This window comes from Dreissena polymorpha, chromosome 7 (genome assembly GCF_020536995.1).
Source record: "Dreissena polymorpha isolate Duluth1 chromosome 7, UMN_Dpol_1.0, whole genome shotgun sequence".
In the NCBI taxonomy this organism is placed as follows: domain Eukaryota; kingdom Metazoa; phylum Mollusca; class Bivalvia; order Myida; family Dreissenidae; genus Dreissena; species Dreissena polymorpha.
This window is the reverse complement of record NC_068361.1, coordinates 54,256,678-54,277,959: the sequence shown is the minus strand read 5'-3', so window position 1 is coordinate 54,277,959 and position 21,282 is coordinate 54,256,678. Positions and strand designations below refer to the sequence as shown.

The window sequence follows — 21,282 nt, the reverse complement described above, 5'->3', positions numbered from 1 at the left end:
ACCGAAACGAAAACGCTCGTTTTCCATAATTTGTTTTAAATGGAATAGATGATATATATGAACTATCAACGCCGTAGATCTTTTTTAAAGATATTTCTTGTTTCAATTTTGTCAATTTACCCAAACATGAAAAGGCCCCTTTAAGCGACATTATGAACAAATATATTTCGTGAACAGGCTATCTGTTCCATTGTTAAGTATGTAGCGCATCGAATGCACAGAAATGGTCTCCAATATGCCCAGTAATGTTTAAATGTTTATCACGAACATCGCCTTTAATGCAGATCTATATGAAGGATTCATAATTTTTGTTTAGAGGGAGGCGGGATGTGGGGCGGAATATTAAACAATTACCAATCGTTCAAATGCTCTACACGCTGCACATAACATGCAATAGCGTACAATTGGAACATACATCAACACACATAACATTCATGTACACTTCACTAAAGACAAGAGTGAAAACGTTCATATGATGTTGGATTTGTGAAAAATATCACATCGCTCTTTTGCACTAATGTTAATGACCGATCTAAAGGTGTACATTGGCCCGATGTCCGTCTGCCGCTTCAATGTGAATGATACAATTAACAAACATGATGGCCTTATGTTGGACCGATATGATACATGTTGCATGTTCCCCATTGAAGTTGAATATCAAGTAGGGTACGGTGAATATTGCCATTACAGGATCTATGATACTGCCTGTATGTAATGGTTGGCGAAGGGCAATTAATATGTTACACCGTTTTGGCGGAATTTCGTCTTTAGTGTAACTAAAACAATTTCGACAAGAGATAATGAAATGTTAAGTTTAAAGCAATTTTATTTCCAGAGGATTTTTTTTGTTACTGCTGGATGCTTTTAAAAATTGATTGAATAATAACCTTCATTGCTTAAACAAAACGAAACCCAATTCATATTTCGCACAAAATTACTTTCCGCATAATTAATCTTTTATCAATCACAAGTTGAGAAGAATAAGGTCCAAAATAAGGTCTCTATAAAAGTTATGTATTATTATTTGATATTGTGTAATAGTATCAAATTAGATAATGTCCAGGCAATAACTTTGTACACAAGTATGCGATACAGAGTAATGGTTTTGTTCACTGTATGTCCGGGTCACAAAGGGTTATGTTCTGGACAAGCAAGAGGGTCACCGCCAAAATCGACATTTCGTGCCGGTATAATAGTTGCATGCTAATTTTATAGTTTTAAAACGCGGACGCAATCTGCCGTTCATCAACACACACTATGGTAATGAAATACACATGTAAGTCATTATCCAGTCAAAATCGGGTCGAGATGTTTGCTGAGGACGGACGGACATGCGAAAACCCATCCCCGAAATTGGGAGCATACAAAAACACTATTTAAATGTAAGTCGCTTCGACGCAATGTTGAAAAAACTTTATTATATATTTGCGTTTTATATATACAGTATGTCTAAAGCAGTACAAACATGGCTCAAAGTGCAATAAGACACCAGAGATAAACAGCAATTTCATTCAGCAAAGAATACGGATGTTTTTAATAAATCGGTAATCCAAATAGCGAAATAATTAAAGGATTCAAACTTGCTTTAAATCAATATGTATTTTATTTTTTTGAGCGAGTGCGTTCAAAGGCGCGAAGATATACAAATTGTAGATTCATAGTTTACAAAATGTGCAAAAGAACATACATTGTATTCATATGGCTGTTTATATAAATTGTACTTGATTTTGCGTGAGTGGAAATCATTTGACTGTTGTTTTTGACATGCAATTTTTTTCGCGCACGTGCAGTTTCCATTTTACACTTTCCTTTACCTTTCTAATAATTTAAATGCAAATAAGCCTTATCATAAAACAAAAACAGTATCAGCGACCTATGCCCACGACTTCTATGTCTACCTGATCAGGATAAAGCTGGTTGTTAAATTATTAAATTATATTCAATAAAAGGTCATCAGTACAGCAGAATGTATCAAGAGCTATACATAAATTATAAAAACATCACGTCCAAATTCAAAAGAAAACAATGTATGCTTTAGTCTGGTCTCTGAGTATTTTAAATGACAATTTGTATCACTATTGCAAAAGTGTACAAGATAAGTATTGATGCAAAGTATCAAAGGGCGTCGGGAATTTCAGTGTAAAAGGCACTCAATGAAGTTACATGGAACGATTTTTTTCTACTGTAAATATTAATATATAGGCCGATTATTTTAAACAAAATAGAAAAAAATACTGGTATAACCATTATCTATGATTTTGTGTTATAACCCCCAAATAACCATTATTTATGATGTTGTGTTATAACCCCCAAATAACCATTATCTATGATTTTGTGTTGTAACTCCCAAATATTTCATAGTTCATTTTATTTACATTGGTTTCCTTTTTTTACTGGTATCCGTGTGCAGTTTTCATTAATGGAACAGAACTGTGTAGGTTTTAAAAAATCTGCTTCATCTTGTAAGCGTAATTTCATATGTTTCTCAACTTCAAGGGGAGATGATTCTGAACTTATTCTTACGTTGCTCATTTACGATAGGGGTTGAGTACTCATTGATATGAAAACACTGTAAAAGTATGGAAAAAAATTGAATGAAAATTGTAAATTGTATAAAGAAGCGGCATTTCACAATACTTTGAAATTCAGTAAAAGATCATAATAGATTTATTGCTCCGATATTCAACATTTTCAATAGGGTACGAGTAGTGAATAAAAACACTTAACAAGTTTGGAAAGATTCAGACGAAAGTTGTGAAATCTTTAAAACACGTGGAAATTGTTTATTTTTTCAAATTTAATAGAAAAAAGTTCTGGACTTATTGTTCCGATGTTTCTCATTTTAAATGAGGTAAAAATGCTCATTGATACGAAGACACTGTAAGTTTGAAAAGAATCTGATGAAAAATCACCTAACCAAGCAGTTTTTCACTTTTATTTTTAAATTCAAAGAGGCATAATTCTGGACTTATGGTCCGATATTGCTCATATAGAGTTTGAGTTGGGTCCTCATTGATAAAAAAAAAACTTGTGAAAGTTTGGGAACAATCGGATGAGAATTTTGGACTTTGAACAAGGATTTCAAATTTCTCAAATTCTAAGGAGATAACTATGGACGTAACATAATGGTCGGATAATGCTAAAGGGCCCATACCACCTGGATAGTAATACGTGTCGCGCTTCTCGCTCTATATGTGGTTCTTAAAAAAAATCCGAGGGGGGCTTGACTCTATGGAAACGGGTTGCTGGGACACAGCTCCTCCTTGATAAGCGGCAATCTCTTGCACGACGGTCACATTCCATTCACCTCTGTGTTGGGCTCAGAACGGACTATTGTTATGAAAGCGTCTCATTGATGTCATGATCATTCCAAGCGTTCATCAGTAAGGTTACAGTATACTAAACAGTCTCTTGCACGACGGTTACATTGCATTAACTGCATTAAAGAAAACCATCTCATACCATGATATCTTATATCAGTCTTAATTAATTATTATAAAATTGATATGTTTTTTATGTTAAGAAACCGACATACATAAATACGTCGAAGCAATGCCTAACGTCACTCAATAAAATATATGTACAATTGTTTACATTTGTGAAGTGCGTGGAATGATTACATCTGTGTAAATGGGCAATAAAATAGTTCCAAAGAGTTGCATTAAAACTCACAAGTTTTTGCACGATTTATCGTACATTTAAAACTCATATTTCTTAATTAAATGCATGCGATCTTAAATATCCACTCAAATATACATTATATGCGTTTGTTCGGTTTTAGCTATTTGGTAGACAAAATGGCGTGCTGAGCCTTATGCAGAGTTGTATGTGAGAGCAAGGAACGACAACTCTGCGTGGAGATTGGATAAGCGGCTGCTTCCTTTATCGCATCTCATTGTTACAATCAATAATACGTGTCGCGCTTCGCCCGTTCCATAAGGTTACAATACACTAAATGATCGCTTCATGAAGGGCTGTACTCTCTAAAAAAATATCATAGTTGACAGGAAGGCATGTTTTACACGTTTTACCATTATTCGGGTGTTATCTTGCGGAGATAATGGTAGGGAATGAATATGTGTTCACTACTGAATCCCTGAAATATGATACACGTGAAGACTATAGAAAACCATTGCACTAGAAAAGGTTACATTCCACTAAGAAACGGCCGAAAAAAAAAGTTGCAAAAACAGTCGATTTTGATTTGTGTCAAGTTCTTTCTTGCATTGTACATGACATATATTTTTTATTGCATAAATCGATTCCGCTTAGAATGGCCTTTTAGAAAAGGTATGGTTATGGGGGTCTCTATGTGCAAAATGTTGCATTTATTTTCGCTCAAAGTTGTCGCTTTTACATTGAATTATATAGGGAAACTATTTAGTGTATTATGACCTAAACGCAAAACCAGGTCAAGTCTCAAAGGAGCTGTATTTACAAAAAATCATCATTCTTTTAGTGGGATATGACGCGTTTTGGCGAATTTCACGGAATAAATGCGTTTGTTTCACGAATTTAAGGAGCATCGTGAGTTTTTAAGAAGAAAATACGTTTTCAGAGGAAAATAAGAAAAAAAACGTACAAAAACTCGTCTTGAGCATCTCAAATCGCAACAAATTGTTCTGAAAGAGCTCATGAACACGTTTTAATAGTTGTTTACTTCTTTTTCTACATAGCTTGTAACAACATTCAAGTATTTTGACCGATTGTTATTACTTAGGGTAATCGTTTTACGCCTGAACGCCCGTTATAAATCAAAGCTCCGAACGCGAAAGCCACATGGCTTATCAGGCGTTATAATAAAATGCATTTTCAAGCATTTTTACGTGAAAGATCGGTCTGAAAATTGGCATGCACATAGAAAATAGGTTTATACGTATCGAGAAGTGCTTATTTTTCGCGATGTTAACAGTAAACGTTGTCTTATAGGTTACAATACACTAAATGATCGCTTCATGAAGGGCTGTACTCTCTAAAAAAATATCATAGTTGACAGGAAGGCATGTTTTACACGTTTTACCATTATTCGGGTGTTATCTTGCGGAGATAATGGTAGGGAATGAATAGGTGTTCACTACTGAATCCCTGAAATATGATACACGTGAAGACTATAGTAAACCATTGCACTAGAAAAGGTTACATTCCACTAAGAAACGGCCGAAAAAAAAGTTGCAAAAACAGTCGATTTTGATTTGTGTCAAGTTCTTTCTTGCATTGTACATGACATATATTTTTTATTGCATAAATCGATTCCGCTTAGAATGGCCTTTAAGAAAAGGTATGGTTATGGGGGTCTCTATGTGCAAAATGTTGCATTTATTTTCGCTCAAACTTGTCGCTTTTACATTGAATTATATAGGGAAACTATTTAGTGTATTATGACCTAAACGCAAAACCAGGTCAAGTCTCAAAGGAGCTGTATTTACAAAAAATCATCATTCTTTTAGTGGGATATGACGCGTTTTGGCGAATTTCACGGATTAAATGCGTTTGTTTCACGAATTTAAGGAGCATCGTGAGTTTTTAAGAAGAAAATACGTTTTCAGAGGAAAATAAGAAAAAAAAACGTACAAAAACTCGTCTTGAGCATCTCAAATCGCAACAATTTGTGCTGAAAGAGCTCATGAACACGTTTTAATAGTTGTTTACTTCTTTTTCTACATAGCTTGTAACAACATTCAAGTATTTTGACCGATTGTAATTACTTAGGGTAATCGTTTTACGCCTGAACGCCCGTTATAAATCAAAGCTCCGAACGCGAAAGCCACATGGCTTATCAGGCGTTATAATAAAATGCATTTTCAAGCATTTCTACGTGAAAGATCGGTCTGAAAATTGGCATGCACATAGAAAATAGGTTTATACGTATCGAGAAGTGCTTATTTTTCGCGATGTTAACAGTAAACGTTGTCTTATAGGTTACAATACACTAAATGATCGCTTCATGAAGGGCTGTACTCTCTAAAAAAATATCATAGTTGACAGGAAGGCATGTTTTACACGTTTTACCATTATTCGGGTGTTATCTTGCGGAGATAATGGTAGGGAATGAATAGGTGTTCACTACTGAATCCCTGAAATATGATACACGTGAAGACTATAGTAAACCATTGCACTAGAAAAGGTTACATTCCACTAAGAAAAGGCCGAAAAAAAAAAGTTGCAAAAACAGTCGATTTTGATTTGTGTCAAGTTCTTTCTTGCATTGTACATGACATATATTTTTTATTGCATAAATCGATTCCGCTTAGAATGGCCTTTTAGAAAAGGTATGGTTATGGGGGTCTCTATGTGCAAAATGTTGCATTTATTTTCGCTCAAAGTTGTCGCTTTTACATTGAATTATATAGGGAAACTATTTAGTGTATTATGACCTAAACGCAAAACCAGGTCAAGTCTCAAAGGAGCTGTATTTACAAAAAATCATCATTCTTTTAATGGGATATGACGCGTTTTGGCGAATTTCACGGAATAAATGCGTTTGTTTCACGAATTTAAGGAGCATCGTGAGTTTTTAAGAAGAAAATACGTTTTCAGAGGAAAATAAGAAAAAAAAACGTACAAAAACTCGTCTTGAGCATCTCAAATCGCAACAATTTGTTCTGAAAGAGCTCATGAACACGTTTTAATAGTTGTTTACTTCTTTTTCTACATAGCTTGTAACAACATTCAAGTATTTTGACCGATTGTAATTACTTAGGGTAATCGTTTTACGCCTGAACGCCCGTTATAAATCAAAGCTCCGAACGCGAAAGCCACATGGCTTATCAGGCGTTATAATAAAATGCATTTTCAAGCATTTTTACGTGAAAGATCGGTCTGAAAATTGGCATGCACATAGAAAATAGGTTTATACGTATCGAGAAGTGCTTATTTTTCGCGATGTTAACAGTAAACGTTGTCTTATAGGTTACAATACACTAAATGATCGCTTCATGAAGGGCTGTACTCTCTAAAAAAATATCATAGTTGACAGGAAGGCATGTTTTACACGTTTTACCATTATTCGGGTGTTATCTTGCGGAGATAATGGTAGGGAATGAATAGGTGTTCACTACTGAATCCCTGAAATATGATACACGTGAAGACTATAGTAAACCATTGCACTAGAAAAGGTTACATTCCACTAAGAAACGGCCGAAAAAAAAAGTTGCAAAAACAGTCGATTTTGATTTGTGTCAAGTTCTTTCTTGCATTGTACATGACATATATTTTTTATTGCATAAATCGATTCCGCTTAGAATGGCCTTTAAGAAAAGGTATGGTTATGGGGGTCTCTATGTGCAAAATGTTGCATTTATTTTCGCTCAAACTTGTCGCTTTTACATTGAATTATATAGGGAAACTATTTAGTGTATTATGACCTAAACGCAAAACCAGGTCAAGTCTCAAAGGAGCTGTATTTACAAAAAATCATCATTCTTTTAGTGGGATATGACGCGTTTTGGCGAATTTCACGGATTAAATGCGTTTGTTTCACGAATTTAAGGAGCATCGTGAGTTTTTAAGAAGAAAATACGTTTTCAGAGGAAAATAAGAAAAAAAAACGTACAAAAACTCGTCTTGAGCATCTCAAATCGCAACAATTTGTGCTGAAAGAGCTCATGAACACGTTTTAATAGTTGTTTACTTCTTTTTCTACATAGCTTGTAACAACATTCAAGTATTTTGACCGATTGTAATTACTTAGGGTAATCGTTTTACGCCTGAACGCCCGTTATAAATCAAAGCTCCGAACGCGAAAGCCACATGGCTTATCAGGCGTTATAATAAAATGCATTTTCAAGCATTTCTACGTGAAAGATCGGTCTGAAAATTGGCATGCACATAGAAAATAGGTTTATACGTATCGAGAAGTGCTTATTTTTCGCGATGTTAACAGTAAACGTTGTCTTATAGGTTACAATACACTAAATGATCGCTTCATGAAGGGCTGTACTCTCTAAAAAAATATCATAGTTGACAGGAAGGCATGTTTTACACGTTTTACCATTATTCGGGTGTTATCTTGCGGAGATAATGGTAGGGAATGAATAGGTGTTCACTACTGAATCCCTGAAATATGATACACGTGAAGACTATAGTAAACCATTGCACTAGAAAAGGTTACATTCCACTAAGAAAAGGCCGAAAAAAAAAGTTGCAAAAACAGTCGATTTTGATTTGTGTCAAGTTCTTTCTTGCATTGTACATGACATATATTTTTTATTGCATAAATCGATTCCGCTTAGAATGGCCTTTTAGAAAAGGTATGGTTATGGGGGTCTCTATGTGCAAAATGTTGCATTTATTTTCGCTCAAAGTTGTCGCTTTTACATTGAATTATATAGGGAAACTATTTAGTGTATTATGACCTAAACGCAAAACCAGGTCAAGTCTCAAAGGAGCTGTATTTACAAAAAATCATCATTCTTTTAATGGGATATGACGCGTTTTGGCGAATTTCACGGAATAAATGCGTTTGTTTCACGAATTTAAGGAGCATCGTGAGTTTTTAAGAAGAAAATACGTTTTCAGAGGAAAATAAGAAAAAAAAACGTACAAAAACTCGTCTTGAGCATCTCAAATCGCAACAATTTGTTCTGAAAGAGCTCATGAACACGTTTTAATAGTTGTTTACTTCTTTTTCTACATAGCTTGTAACAACATTCAAGTATTTTGACCGATTGTAATTACTTAGGGTAATCGTTTTACGCCTGAACGCCCGTTATAAATCAAAGCTCCGAACGCGAAAGCCACATGGCTTATCAGGCGTTATAATAAAATGCATTTTCAAGCATTTTTACGTGAAAGATCGGTCTGAAAATTGGCATGCACATAGAAAATAGGTTTATACGTATCGAGAAGTGCTTATTTTTCGCGATGTTAACAGTAAACGTTGTCTTATAGGTTACAATACACTAAATGATCGCTTCATGAAGGGCTGTACTCTCTAAAAAAATATCATAGTTGACAGGAAGGCATGTTTTACACGTTTTACCATTATTCGGGTGTTATCTTGCGGAGATAATGGTAGGGAATGAATAGGTGTTCACTACTGAATCCCTGAAATATGATACACGTGAAGACTATAGTAAACCATTGCAATAGAAAAGGTTACATTCCACTAAGAAACGGCCGAAAAAAAAGTTGCAAAAACAGTCGATTTTGATTTGTGTCAAGTTCTTTCTTGCATTGTACATGACATATATTTTTTATTGCATAAATCGATTCCGCTTAGAATGGCCTTTAAGAAAAGGTATGGTTATGGGGGTCTCTATGTGCAAAATGTTGCATTTATTTTCGCTCAAAGTTGTCGCTTTTACATTGAATTATATAGGGAAACTATTTAGTGTATTATGACCTAAACGCAAAACCAGGTCAAGTCTCAAAGGAGCTGTATTTACAAAAAATCATCATTCTTTTAGTGGGATATGACGCGTTTTGGCGAATTTCACGGAATAAATGCGTTTGTTTCACGAATTTAAGGAGCATCGTGAGTTTTTAAGAAGAAAATACGTTTTCAGAGGAAAATAAGAAAAAAAAACGTACAAAAACTCGTCTTGAGCATCTCAAATCGCAACAATTTGTGCTGAAAGAGCTCATGAACACGTTTTAATAGTTGTTTACTTCTTTTTCTACATAGCTTGTAACAACATTCAAGTATTTTGACCGATTGTAATTACTTAGGGTAATCGTTTTACGCCTGAACGCCCGTTATAAATCAAAGCTCCGAACGCGAAAGCCACATGGCTTATCAGGCGTTATAATAAAATGCATTTTCAAGCATTTCTACGTGAAAGATCGGTCTGAAAATTGGCATGCACATAGAAAATAGGTTTATACGTATCGAAAAGTGCTTATTTTTCGCGATGTTAACAGTAAACGTTGTCTTATACGCAAAACCAGGTCAAGTCTCAAAGGAGCTGTATTTACAAAAAATCATCATTCTTTTAGTGGGATATGACGCGTTTTGGCGAATTTCACGGAATAAATGCGTTTGTTTCACGAATTTAAGGAGCATCGTGAGTTTTTAAGAAGAAAATACGTTATCAGAGGAAAATAAGAAAAAAAAAACGTACAAAAACTCGTCTTGAGCATCTCAAATCGCAACAATTTGTTCTGAAAGAGCTCATGAACACGTTTTAATAGTTGTTTACTTCTTTTTCTACATAGCTTGTAACAACATTCCAGTATTTTGACCGATTGTTATTACTTAGGGTAATCGTTTTACGCCTGAACGCCCGCTATAAATCAAAGCTCCGAACGCGAAAGCCACATGGCTTATCAGGCGTTATAATAAAATGCATTTTCAAGCATTTCTACGTGAAAGATCGGTCTGAAAATTGGCATGCACATAGAAAATAGGTTTATACGTATCGAGAAGTGCTTATTTTTCGCGATGTTAACAGTAAACGTTGTCTTATAGGTTACAATACACTAAATGATCGCTTCATGAAGGGCTGTACTCTCTAAAAAAATATCATAGTTGACAGGAAGGCATGTTTTACACGTTTTACCATTATTCGGGTGTTATCTTGCGGAGATAATGGTAGGGAATGAATAGGTGTTCACTACTGAATCCCTGAAATATGATACACGTGAAGACTATAGTAAACCATTGCACTAGAAAAGGTTACATTCCACTAAGAAACGGCCGAAAAAAAAGTTGCAAAAACAGTCGATTTTGATTTGTGTCAAGTTCTTTCTTGCATTGTACATGACATATATTTTTTATTGCATAAATCGATTCCGCTTAGAATGGCCTTTTAGAAAAGGTATGGTTATGGGGGTCTCTATGTGCAAAATGTTGCATTTATTTTCGCTCAAAGTTGTCGCTTTTACATTGAATTATATAGGGAAACTATTTAGTGTATTATGACCTAAACGCAAAACCAGGTCAAGTCTCAAAGGAGCTGTATTTACAAAAAATCATCATATCAAAGATGTGCATGTCCAAGCTTAAGGGATACTGCATATCAAGGATGTGGATGTCCATCCTAAGGGATACTGCATATCATGGATGTTCATGTCCAACCTAAAGGGATACTGCATATCAAGGAGGTGCATGTCCAACCTAAAGGGATACTGCAAATCAAGGATGTGCATGTCCAACCTAAAGAGATGCTGCATATCAAGGATGGTCATGTCCAACCTAAAGGGATACTGCATATCAAGGATGTGCATGTCCAACCTAAAGAGATGCTGCATATCAAGGATGTGCATGTCCATCCTTAAGGGATGCTGCATCAAAGTCGGATCATTAGTCTGAGATCTTCCTCAGGACAAGATGTTTGGCAGAAGGAAGGGCAAATATTTCGTAGAACGCAAATATGTAAATCTGTCAGCAGTGCAATCAGTTCACATACAGCAATAAAGAAAGATTATGCTTATTAAATTTTTCGATTATGATAAACTGTTTAATGATTGTCAGTTAAAGGTAGTAATTTTGGAATAACCATTTTGTTACTTTAATAGATTGTGTTTTAGAGTGATTTTGCTTGTTGAACTATAATTTCAGGAAACCTTTGTCAAGTTGCAATAGGATGCAATAAATGTTGCTTTTAGAATGTTCACAAGCTTTCTCTGTTTTTTGACCGGGTAAGCTAGCATATGACCCAGTTCACTACAGTTGGGATATCACTGGGAAACCCAGTTTTTGATTCAACATGACCTCGGCTGTAATACAAGTAGCATTGAAACAAATGTTCTGAATAGTTTCTTGAAGATTGGGCAATTAATGCTGCATACCGAGTGTTCACAGTCTTTTTCTTTAAATTGGCCCAGAAACCTACTCTTTGCACCAATTTACCAAGTTTCCAACTGGTTTGATATATCATAGGAACAAATGTTCTGACAAAGTTTTCTGAAGATTGGGTAATTTATGTGGCCTCTTGAGTTTGTACAAGTGTTTCTTCACTTTGACCCCCAAAGACCCAGTTTCCAAAATCTAGAGATATAATTGGGACATATATCTCGACCAAGTTTCACAAAAATTTGGCAAGAAATGTTGCCTCTGGAGTGTTCACAAGAGTTTTCTTCAATTTTACCAAGTAACGTCGTGCTCCGGTGAGCTTAAAACTGAATGCAAATAAAACAAGAGGGCCAAGATGGCCCTAGTTCACTCACCTGAGAGGAGTCGGTTCATTTAATCTTTACCAAACGTTAAACTTGACCTAGATATTGTCCAGACAAACATCCTAATCAAGTTTCATCATTATTGAACCAAAACTCTGGCGTATGGAGTGTTTTTGTTTTTGTAAGATTTTACCTGGTGACCTATATTTTAGTTGACCCCCCTTACCAAACATCAAACTTTGCTTACAAAAATAAATATTTTGACCAAGATTCATAAAATCTGAAACAAAATTGTGACCTCTAGAGTGTTTACAAGGATTTTGTATAATATAATGAAAATTTGGACAATCTAAGGGCAATAATTATGGCATTAATTATATGATTTTGCTCATTATCAAACTTGACTGAGATCTTTCAGCAACTTTCATAATGAATGCTTGAGAAGTGTGAATGCTAGAGTGTTTACAAACCAAATGTGGACGAATGGAGAGCGCACAAAGACCAATTCTAAAACCTCACCTGAGCAATCATCTGAGCTAAAAAGTGTGTTTCACCGATCCGAGCCATTTTCCAACTTGTCCGAGAAATCAATAAAACCAATGTATTGACTAAGTTTCACGATGATTAGGCAAAAAATGAGACTTCTCCCCCCCCCTTCTAGAGTGTTTACAAGCTTTTTTTACTATATAAATATAAGAAAACTGCCCCCCCCCCCCCGGCAGCCATGTTATTCAACTGACCAGAACCATTTTCTGACTCAACTCTCGTATCAAGGAAACAAATGTTCTGACCAAATTTCATGAAAATTGGGCCAAAAATGTGACTTCTAGTGTTCACATGTTTTCACTATATACATATAGATAAAATGCCCCGCCCACTGGCGACCATGTTTTTCACCGATCTGGACCATTTTGGAACTCGTCCGAGATATCAATAAAACCAATGTTTTGTCCAACTTTCATGATGATTGGGCAAAAATTGTGACTTCTAGTGTGTTTACAAGGTTTCTCTATAGCAATATAAGGAAAACTGGCAGCCATGTTTTTCAACGGACCACAACCACTTTTGAACTCAACCAAAATATCATTAAGACAAACATTTTGACAAAGTAACATGAAGATTGGGCATGAAATGCGACTTCTACAGTGTTTACAAGGTTTTTCTTTTTTTTGACCTAGTGACCTAGTTTTTGATCCAGCATGACCCAGTTTCCACCTCCATCGAGATATCATTAGGACAAATCTTCTGACCAAGTTTCATGAAGATCGGACAAAAAATGTGGCCTCTAAAGTGTTTACAAGGTATCTCTATAGCCAAATAAGGAAAACTGCCCCGCCCACTGGTGGCCATGTTTTTCAACAGACCAGAACCACTTTTGAACTCAACCAACATATCATTAGACAAACATTTTGACAAAGTTTCATGAAGATTGGGCATGAAATGTGACTTCTACAGTGTTTACAAGGTTTTTCTTTTTTTTGACTTAATGACCTAGTTTTGGACCCGGCATGACCCAGTTTCGAACTCGACCGAGATATCATAGGGACAAAGCTTCTGACCAAGTTTCATGAAGAACGGAAAAGAAATGTGCCCTCTAGAAAATACACTGTATTATTATGAAAACATTAATAGTCAAAGGGGAGTAACTACTGTAAACTTAAATGCAATATTTAGAAGAGTTGTCTTGCATGTTACATGACCTTAATTCATGATTGTTTACAAGCCTTTTTACTATATAAATATAAGGAAAACTGCCCGTCCCCCTGGCAACCATGTTTTTCAACGGACCGGAACCATTTTCTAACTCAACTCTCATATCAAGGAAACAAATGTTCTGACCAAATTTCATGAAAATTGGGCCAAAAATGTGACTTCTAGAGTGTTCACATGTTTTCACTATATACATATAGAGAAAAATGCCCCGCCCACTGGCGGCCATGTTTTTTCACCGATCTGGACCATTTTCGCACTCGTCCGAGAAATCAATAAAACCAATGTTTTGACCAACTTTCATGATGATTGGGCAAACATTGTGACTTCTAGAGTGTTTACAAGGTTTCTCTATAGCCAAATAAGGAAATCTGCCCCACCCACTGGCGGTTATGTTTTTCAACGGACCAGAACCACTTTTGAACTCGACCAACATATCATTAAGACAAACATTTTAACAAAGTTACATGAAGATTGGGCATGAAATGTGACTTCTACAGTGTTTACATTTTTTTTCCTTTTTTTGACCTAGTGACCTAGTTTTTGACCCGGCACGACCCAGTTTCGAACTCCACCGAGATTTCATTGGGACGAAGCTTCTTACCATGTTTCATGAAGATCGGACAATAAATGTGGCTTCTAGAGTGTTTACGAACAAATGTGGACGGACGGACAGACGACGGACAAAGACCGGTCACAAAAGCTCACCTGAGCAATCAGGTGAGCTAATAAAAAACATGGACAAATTTACATTGAACTTGCACATTTTGTTAAAGGTTTCTGCAATCTTTGCATAGAGGAGGTGTTGGTATTGGAAAGATCAAGAAAAAACAGATTTTTTTTGTGCAAATATAATTTATTCATGAAATGATAGTATATATAATGGATAACAGGTACCCCTATTGTTTTGTCATATATCACGAGGCTTGCAGGGCCATTTTTTTATACGTGACGAGTATGATATATTACAAAACAAATTGGACAATAACCTGTTTTTCTGTTTATCATACCTCTACACCCCTATATATAAAGAAACAATAAAATTAAATATCTTGACTCTGCAATTTAAGCAAGAATGTGTATATTTTATGACGTTTTACATGATAACAATGACGTCATGAGCAGTTATCCTAATATTAAGTGTTTTTGATGGTTTTAGTTTTTAAAATGTATTCAATCTTGGTATCAAATTGTTTCGAAGAATCTGAAGATTTCCAACTGATACTGAAGACTTTACAGTTGATTCCAAGTTGTATGTCATACCTCCAAACATTGACCCTTACAAAACCTACCAACATGATATACAAAAATCTTTTTTTTATAATCAGACGTATATCTTTTAAACATTCAATATTCATTAAATACATAAAATCGTCAACAATAAAGATTTCACAAAGGATCAATTTTTTTTACAATATATAACTGACCAGATACATTTACATGTATATACAATGAGGCATGCATGTTTTTTCCCAGTCAAAATGTGTTTCAATGCTGTTACCAAATACAAAAATAAATCATGTATGTTCAGTGGTTTACTATTTCTTATTAACCAAAGGCTTATTTAATAATTGCATGTAAATCCCAGTACAACATATATGTAGGACTTGACATCAATCATCTAGTTGGGCAGTTGATAAATTGTGTCTTGTTCTGTGAAAATTGGGCAAAATGCATGTGCGTAAAGTGTCGTCCCAGATTAGCCTGTGCAGTCCGCACAGGCTAATCTGGGACGACACTTTCTGCTTTAATGGTATTTTTCGTTTAAAGGAAGTTCCTTTTTACTGAAAATCTAGTTTAAACGGAAAGTGTCGGCCCTTATTAGCCTGTCGGACGACACTTTACGCACATGCATTATGCCCATTTTTCTCAGAACAAGACACAATTTACAAAAATAACATGAAACAAAATTTAAGTACAACTTCAAAATTTGTACAAGATTTTTTATCTTTCTTAAATGTTGCAGCTGGAATATACAGAACTGTGTACCATTCAACCAACAAAAAGACCAACGATTTTCGGTCACTGACTGCAGACCCAAATGAACTTAACTCTTTCAGTGCTGGAACCGAATTTTGGAGGCCTTTGCAAACAGTTTAGATCCAGATGAGACGCCACAAAACGTGGCGTCTCATCAGGATCCAAACTGTTTGCTAGTCTGAAAGTGTTCTTTGAAAAAAATCAAAGAAAATGCTAATTTTAGAAATACAGCAGATGACATTTTAGCAGATGACAAATTTCCCAGCATGCAAAGGGTTAACAGATTTTGGGATGTTTGAATCTGATGATGAAAAATACAGAACATCTTCTAAATCTGTAGCCTCTGTCTTACTTGACATGTCACAAACAACTGACATCACTTGTCACAAACAACTGACATCACTTGAACATGTTTCCTGCATTGTGAAGTGTAAAATAGACAAGCATATATGATGAAAATCATCCATGATTTAACAAGCACAGAAGAATGATGTGATCAAGTCTTACAAGCTACAGTATGCACAACAGTTCTGTGTTATATTATGCTGATCTGGGACTACCAACACTATGATACTGATACTATGAGCCCACCAACACTTCCCATTACCTCACCAAACCCAAGAACTGGGTAGGGGTTTAAACAATATCAAAACAATAAGCTGAGTACCCTGTCAGCTTTATTAAACATGATCCGCAGACAAAAATGTGTTCCACTTACATATCAAATTTTTGCAAGTATGAAAGATTTTAACAAAATATAATCTATAATATTAGCAATTATACAGAGCATAATTTAATATTAATTTATTACATAAGAATTATGTTAACTTCAGCATTGTAGACTTTTAATATAAACTTTTCTTGCCTCCTTATAAAACGATACAATAATATATAAACAAACCTATATAAATATTCATTTCCATTTTTTTCTTTAATTTATGAATTCATATTTATATAAAAACAACAACAATCGCCTATCAAGTTCTCTTCAAGGTAATATATGAAAGAGTGATATCATGTTTTCTAATAAAAAATACACATGTCTATACAAGTAAAGTTTAAAACAGGATATACATGGTAACATTACCTGTGTGTACAACATAATTGATAGATCTACAACAAACAAGATATGACAACCTTGTTCACAAGCATTTTAAGCACATAAAATCTGTATAAGCCTCACTCTGGGAAATCGGGGCTTACTGCAGGTTCATTAAGTGTCATCCCAGGCATAGGCTGATCAGGGATGACACTATGCTTTTATAATTATATAAAACAGAGAAACAACTACTTTGTTTTTTTTTTTTAAATCTATTCACTCAACGTTTCGGTCAATTTAGACCTTCATCAGGAGTAAACATTTTGTTATTAAATAAAGGAAATGACGTCACAATCACATGACGTCAATTGCAACAATGTCAAAGTGTTACATACTATTTGGCGTTAAAATTAACATATAACCAAAATAATATACAACATCATTATAAAAAGCATACAGTTCATATATGTATATGTTATCTAATTAACTAGATTATGCTTTAATGGAATTTTTGTTTAAGGAAGTCCAGAAAATTCAGTCCATGCTAATCTTGGACACGCCAGACACACATGCATTAAAGCGGGTAAAAACGATTTTTTATATGTTTTTAATTGTAATATATTGATAAAATATGTTACAATAACATAAAATGGGCAAGAAAAATTATACATTAAAGCCAAATTTCATAAAATGCAGCAAAGACAAATTAGCGCCCCGAGCCGATTGTGACGTAAATATTTTCCTACAATAACCGAAGCATTCGTCTTTGTATTAGGATCGGAGTTAGTGTTCGTGTGTCGTATGAATAGATATCGTTGCAGGAATTCAAATAAACCGTTACACTAAGTTTAGATTCACATGTATGGTATACATGCTGGCGAATTCGGCTGTACAGCCGTTTTCAATTTCAGAATTAAATATCTGGCTTATTTCGCATTTTTCGACACATGTTCTTCTTAACTTTTATTTTAATTTATATTGTAATATATATATAATAAGTTTTTTACACATTTTATATAAATTCATAAATATTTGACAAAATCGTATATACCCGCTTTAAGCTTGGTCCTTCCAGAGCTAGGCTCATACTATGCTGTCCATGATTTGACAACTAGAGTGTCAGCTTACACAGACATGAAACATTTCACATGGTATTATGTTAATACATGGTACCATGAACTGATTGACATGTTTACGCCCCAGATCACGTTAAAGGTTGCTCCATAGCATTAGAGAAATATTTTAATATGTCTGGAACAGTCAGAACGTACTGTTAAATAAAATATATAACATTTTAACACTACACAGTCATCTCACTGTTTTTTACATAATTGAAACTTTAATTTAAAAACATTTAAAATCAACATCAAAATTAATGTTTGATATAATCAACACACATGTGTGTGCATTGGAATGTGGATATTTATCATACACAAAACCCTAATGAACATTTTTGCCAAACTCAATAATCTTAAAATAAATACCAGTATGCTATCAACATGTTGCTCTACATACACTGTGCACTGGAGGGTAGCTCTACATACACTGTGCACTGGAGGGTAGCTCTACATACGCTGCGCACTGGAGGGTAGCTCTACATACACTGTGCACTGGAGGGTAGCTCTACATACACTGTGCACTGGAGGGTAGCTCTACATACACTGTGCACTGGAGGGTAGCTCTACATACACTGTGCACTGGAGGGTAGCTCTACATACACTGTGCACTGGAGGGTAGCTCTACATACACTGTGCACTGGAGGGTAGCTCTACATACACTGTGCACTGGAGGGTAGCTCTACATACACTGTGCACTGGAGGGTAAACTAAATAATAAACAAGTTTTAATGTGTATACAGTTATATGAATGGTTAAATTACATCAATTATTACATAAACCTTGCTACAGAAGTGACTAAAGTTGTCAATGCCTCATTTCATAATACATAGCAAAGGGTAATAATATTGTTATGAAATCCAAAGTTGACATAGCAAATGGTAATAATATTGTTATGAAATTCAAAGTTGACAGAGGTTCAAAACTTTCACAATTTTTAACGTAGGATAATAGACATTGCCCCTGCACAACTTCATATCATAACAAACAATTCATGTTGGTTTGAATGGTGCATGTTTTGTAGTGTAGGAGTGCTTACATGCTGATAATAGGTAATCACAAAATACCACAGTGGGACCCAACATATAAGCAAGATGCTGGGTGCAATGAATGCATATGCCCTGGGTGGAAGCCTCGTCATAATTGACCATTGGCCTATTTGAATCAGTCCAAATATAGGTTAATGTCGAGGTCTAGGTTAGGTGATGTGTGTGTGGGTGGTAAGCGAGTTCATAAATAACATCCATGCAAGTATCCAAGCTTTGTAGAAAGCATTATTTATGTTAGAAGACAAGATTCTTTTTGGATAACGCAAAAATATTGAACCTGCGCATGAGGCAGTCATAAATAAGGCATTGTCAAGGTAAAGATGAGAACAGGTGATGTGTGTGTTGATAGTGTTCACAGACATCATCCATGCAAGTACACCACTTTTGGTTCACTTCTGACTGACAGAAGAACGAGCAACGAACAAACGAAGGGACAGACCAATTGCTAAATGCCTCCTATTACCTGTAGATACTGGGGGCATTGAAATAATTATTAATTCTTTAATTAACTGCAGATTTAGCAAATTATAAAGTACAGCTTCTAAGAAATAAATGTAAATCATTATAAAAATATGAAATCGCATAATATACAATGAATGCTTGAATTCTGACTATTGAATACGTTAAATACATTCATTATGTACTTTCTTTATTAAAATCAACAGTAAAATATTAATATCACTTTGTTCAGAACCATTTTCATACATAAAAAAAATACTCAAAAACTGCAGGAGTGGCAAGTGAAGGCTACAAGTCACTAGTGGCAGTGTTCGTTGATATCGACGACAATGGCTTTGCGCCAGCCAAACAGGAAGTAGCCTACGCCAGCACCGAGTATGACAGAGAGGCACAACCAGACATTGTAGGTCATGAAGATGAGCATGAGGCAGTAGCTGATGAACACCTGGATCATGTGCAGCAGTGTCTGGAGGAAGTGGCTGCCACTCATCATGTGGATGCTGAAACACACACCATTGACAAGTTCATTGATATGATAAACGAATTAGCGGGACTGAATAACCCTTAATGAGTGTTTGAAACAATTAAGTCAATACCCTTGTTAAACACAATACACACTATGGGTAATAAAGTTGTTAACAATTAGCCCTACTCATTACTATTCTTCCTAAACAAAGTCAATGCATTCGATACAACTTAACTGCATGCGCGTTTTACAGCAACGCCACATGTCAGTTAACTACACTGTTATGTGCACCCCTCAAATGTGTCAAAACTGGATTGATCTTGACTACGAAACAGACTCAGTATGTATGCATGGATTACATTTGATTTTAATGTCTCATGCTTATCTTAATTTTGATAGAACATTGGACATAGTTATTTGTAAGGATCTTAAATTGGTCACTCTGTCCATTGACGGCATAGACGCAAACAAATGCCTGACAAATAATGATGATTTCACAGAAAATAGCGTTACATGACAGATATGGTCATTGTCACAAGTTGGTTATATCGTCATGCAGATATTAAGTGCAAGGTATCTTTGACCAAGCCCAAAGTTATCATACATTTACTTACATTTTAACATGTACTGTAACTCTAACATAATGCAGAAGATGGGGTCCAAGCATCAAACCCTTATAAATGGACCACTTTATAAGTTCAGTGCTAATATATTGCCATGTTGAGTTGGCATCATGTCATTTATATATGTATATGATAGTCCCACAATAATCACAACGTCATTTTAAAATATAATTATTCTGGCCAATATTGATTTTACAGAATTTCATAAAATGTACACCATTTTTGGGATGTGTTAAATGTACAGCGTATTATAGGTTTTCCCACTGAACATGCCAAAACCAGGTAACACCATGTGTAAGCATTGGGCACTTTTCAGATTAAACTAGAGCTATGTCACAGACGTGACGTATACCCCCACATGCTGCATTAACACAGACTATTTTGCATGCTGTCTTTACAAAACAAGAGAAGCTTATTTATGGCAATTTTTAACAATTATTATGCCATTATCATTTATGGCCATTTTGACCTTCGAACTCTTGAATTCTTCCGCATGAGTCATTTTAAAATCTCACAATGAATAACTTAGTTATGGCCCGGACAATATTTTGTACGGCCATTTTTGACCTTTGAACTCAAAGTGTGACTTCGACATAATTCTTTCGTGTGACACACCGTCCAATGATGGTGAACGAATGATTTTTAAATCTCACAATGAATAACCTAGTTATGGCCCGGACAATATTTTGTATGGCCATTTTTGACCTATGAACTCAAAGTGTGACTTTGACCTTGGAGATATCGACGTAATTCTTTCGCGCGACACACCACCCAATGATGGTGA

General features: G+C 35.2%; 1 protein-coding gene across 1 annotated transcript in view; it reads right to left on the bottom strand.

Annotated features, from left to right (window-relative positions):
• Positions 1 to 15,069: 15,069 nt before the first annotated feature.
• The window catches only part of LOC127838332 (high affinity copper uptake protein 1-like), a 28,600-nt gene continuing 22,387 nt past the window's right edge, over positions 15,070 to 21,282 (bottom strand). Inside the window, exon 6 of the mRNA XM_052366032.1 lies at positions 15,070 to 19,909. Within this exon, the coding sequence (XP_052221992.1) occupies positions 19,708 to 19,909 (202 nt within the window). The 3' untranslated portion in view covers positions 15,070 to 19,707. The remainder of the gene's footprint in view (positions 19,910 to 21,282) is intronic.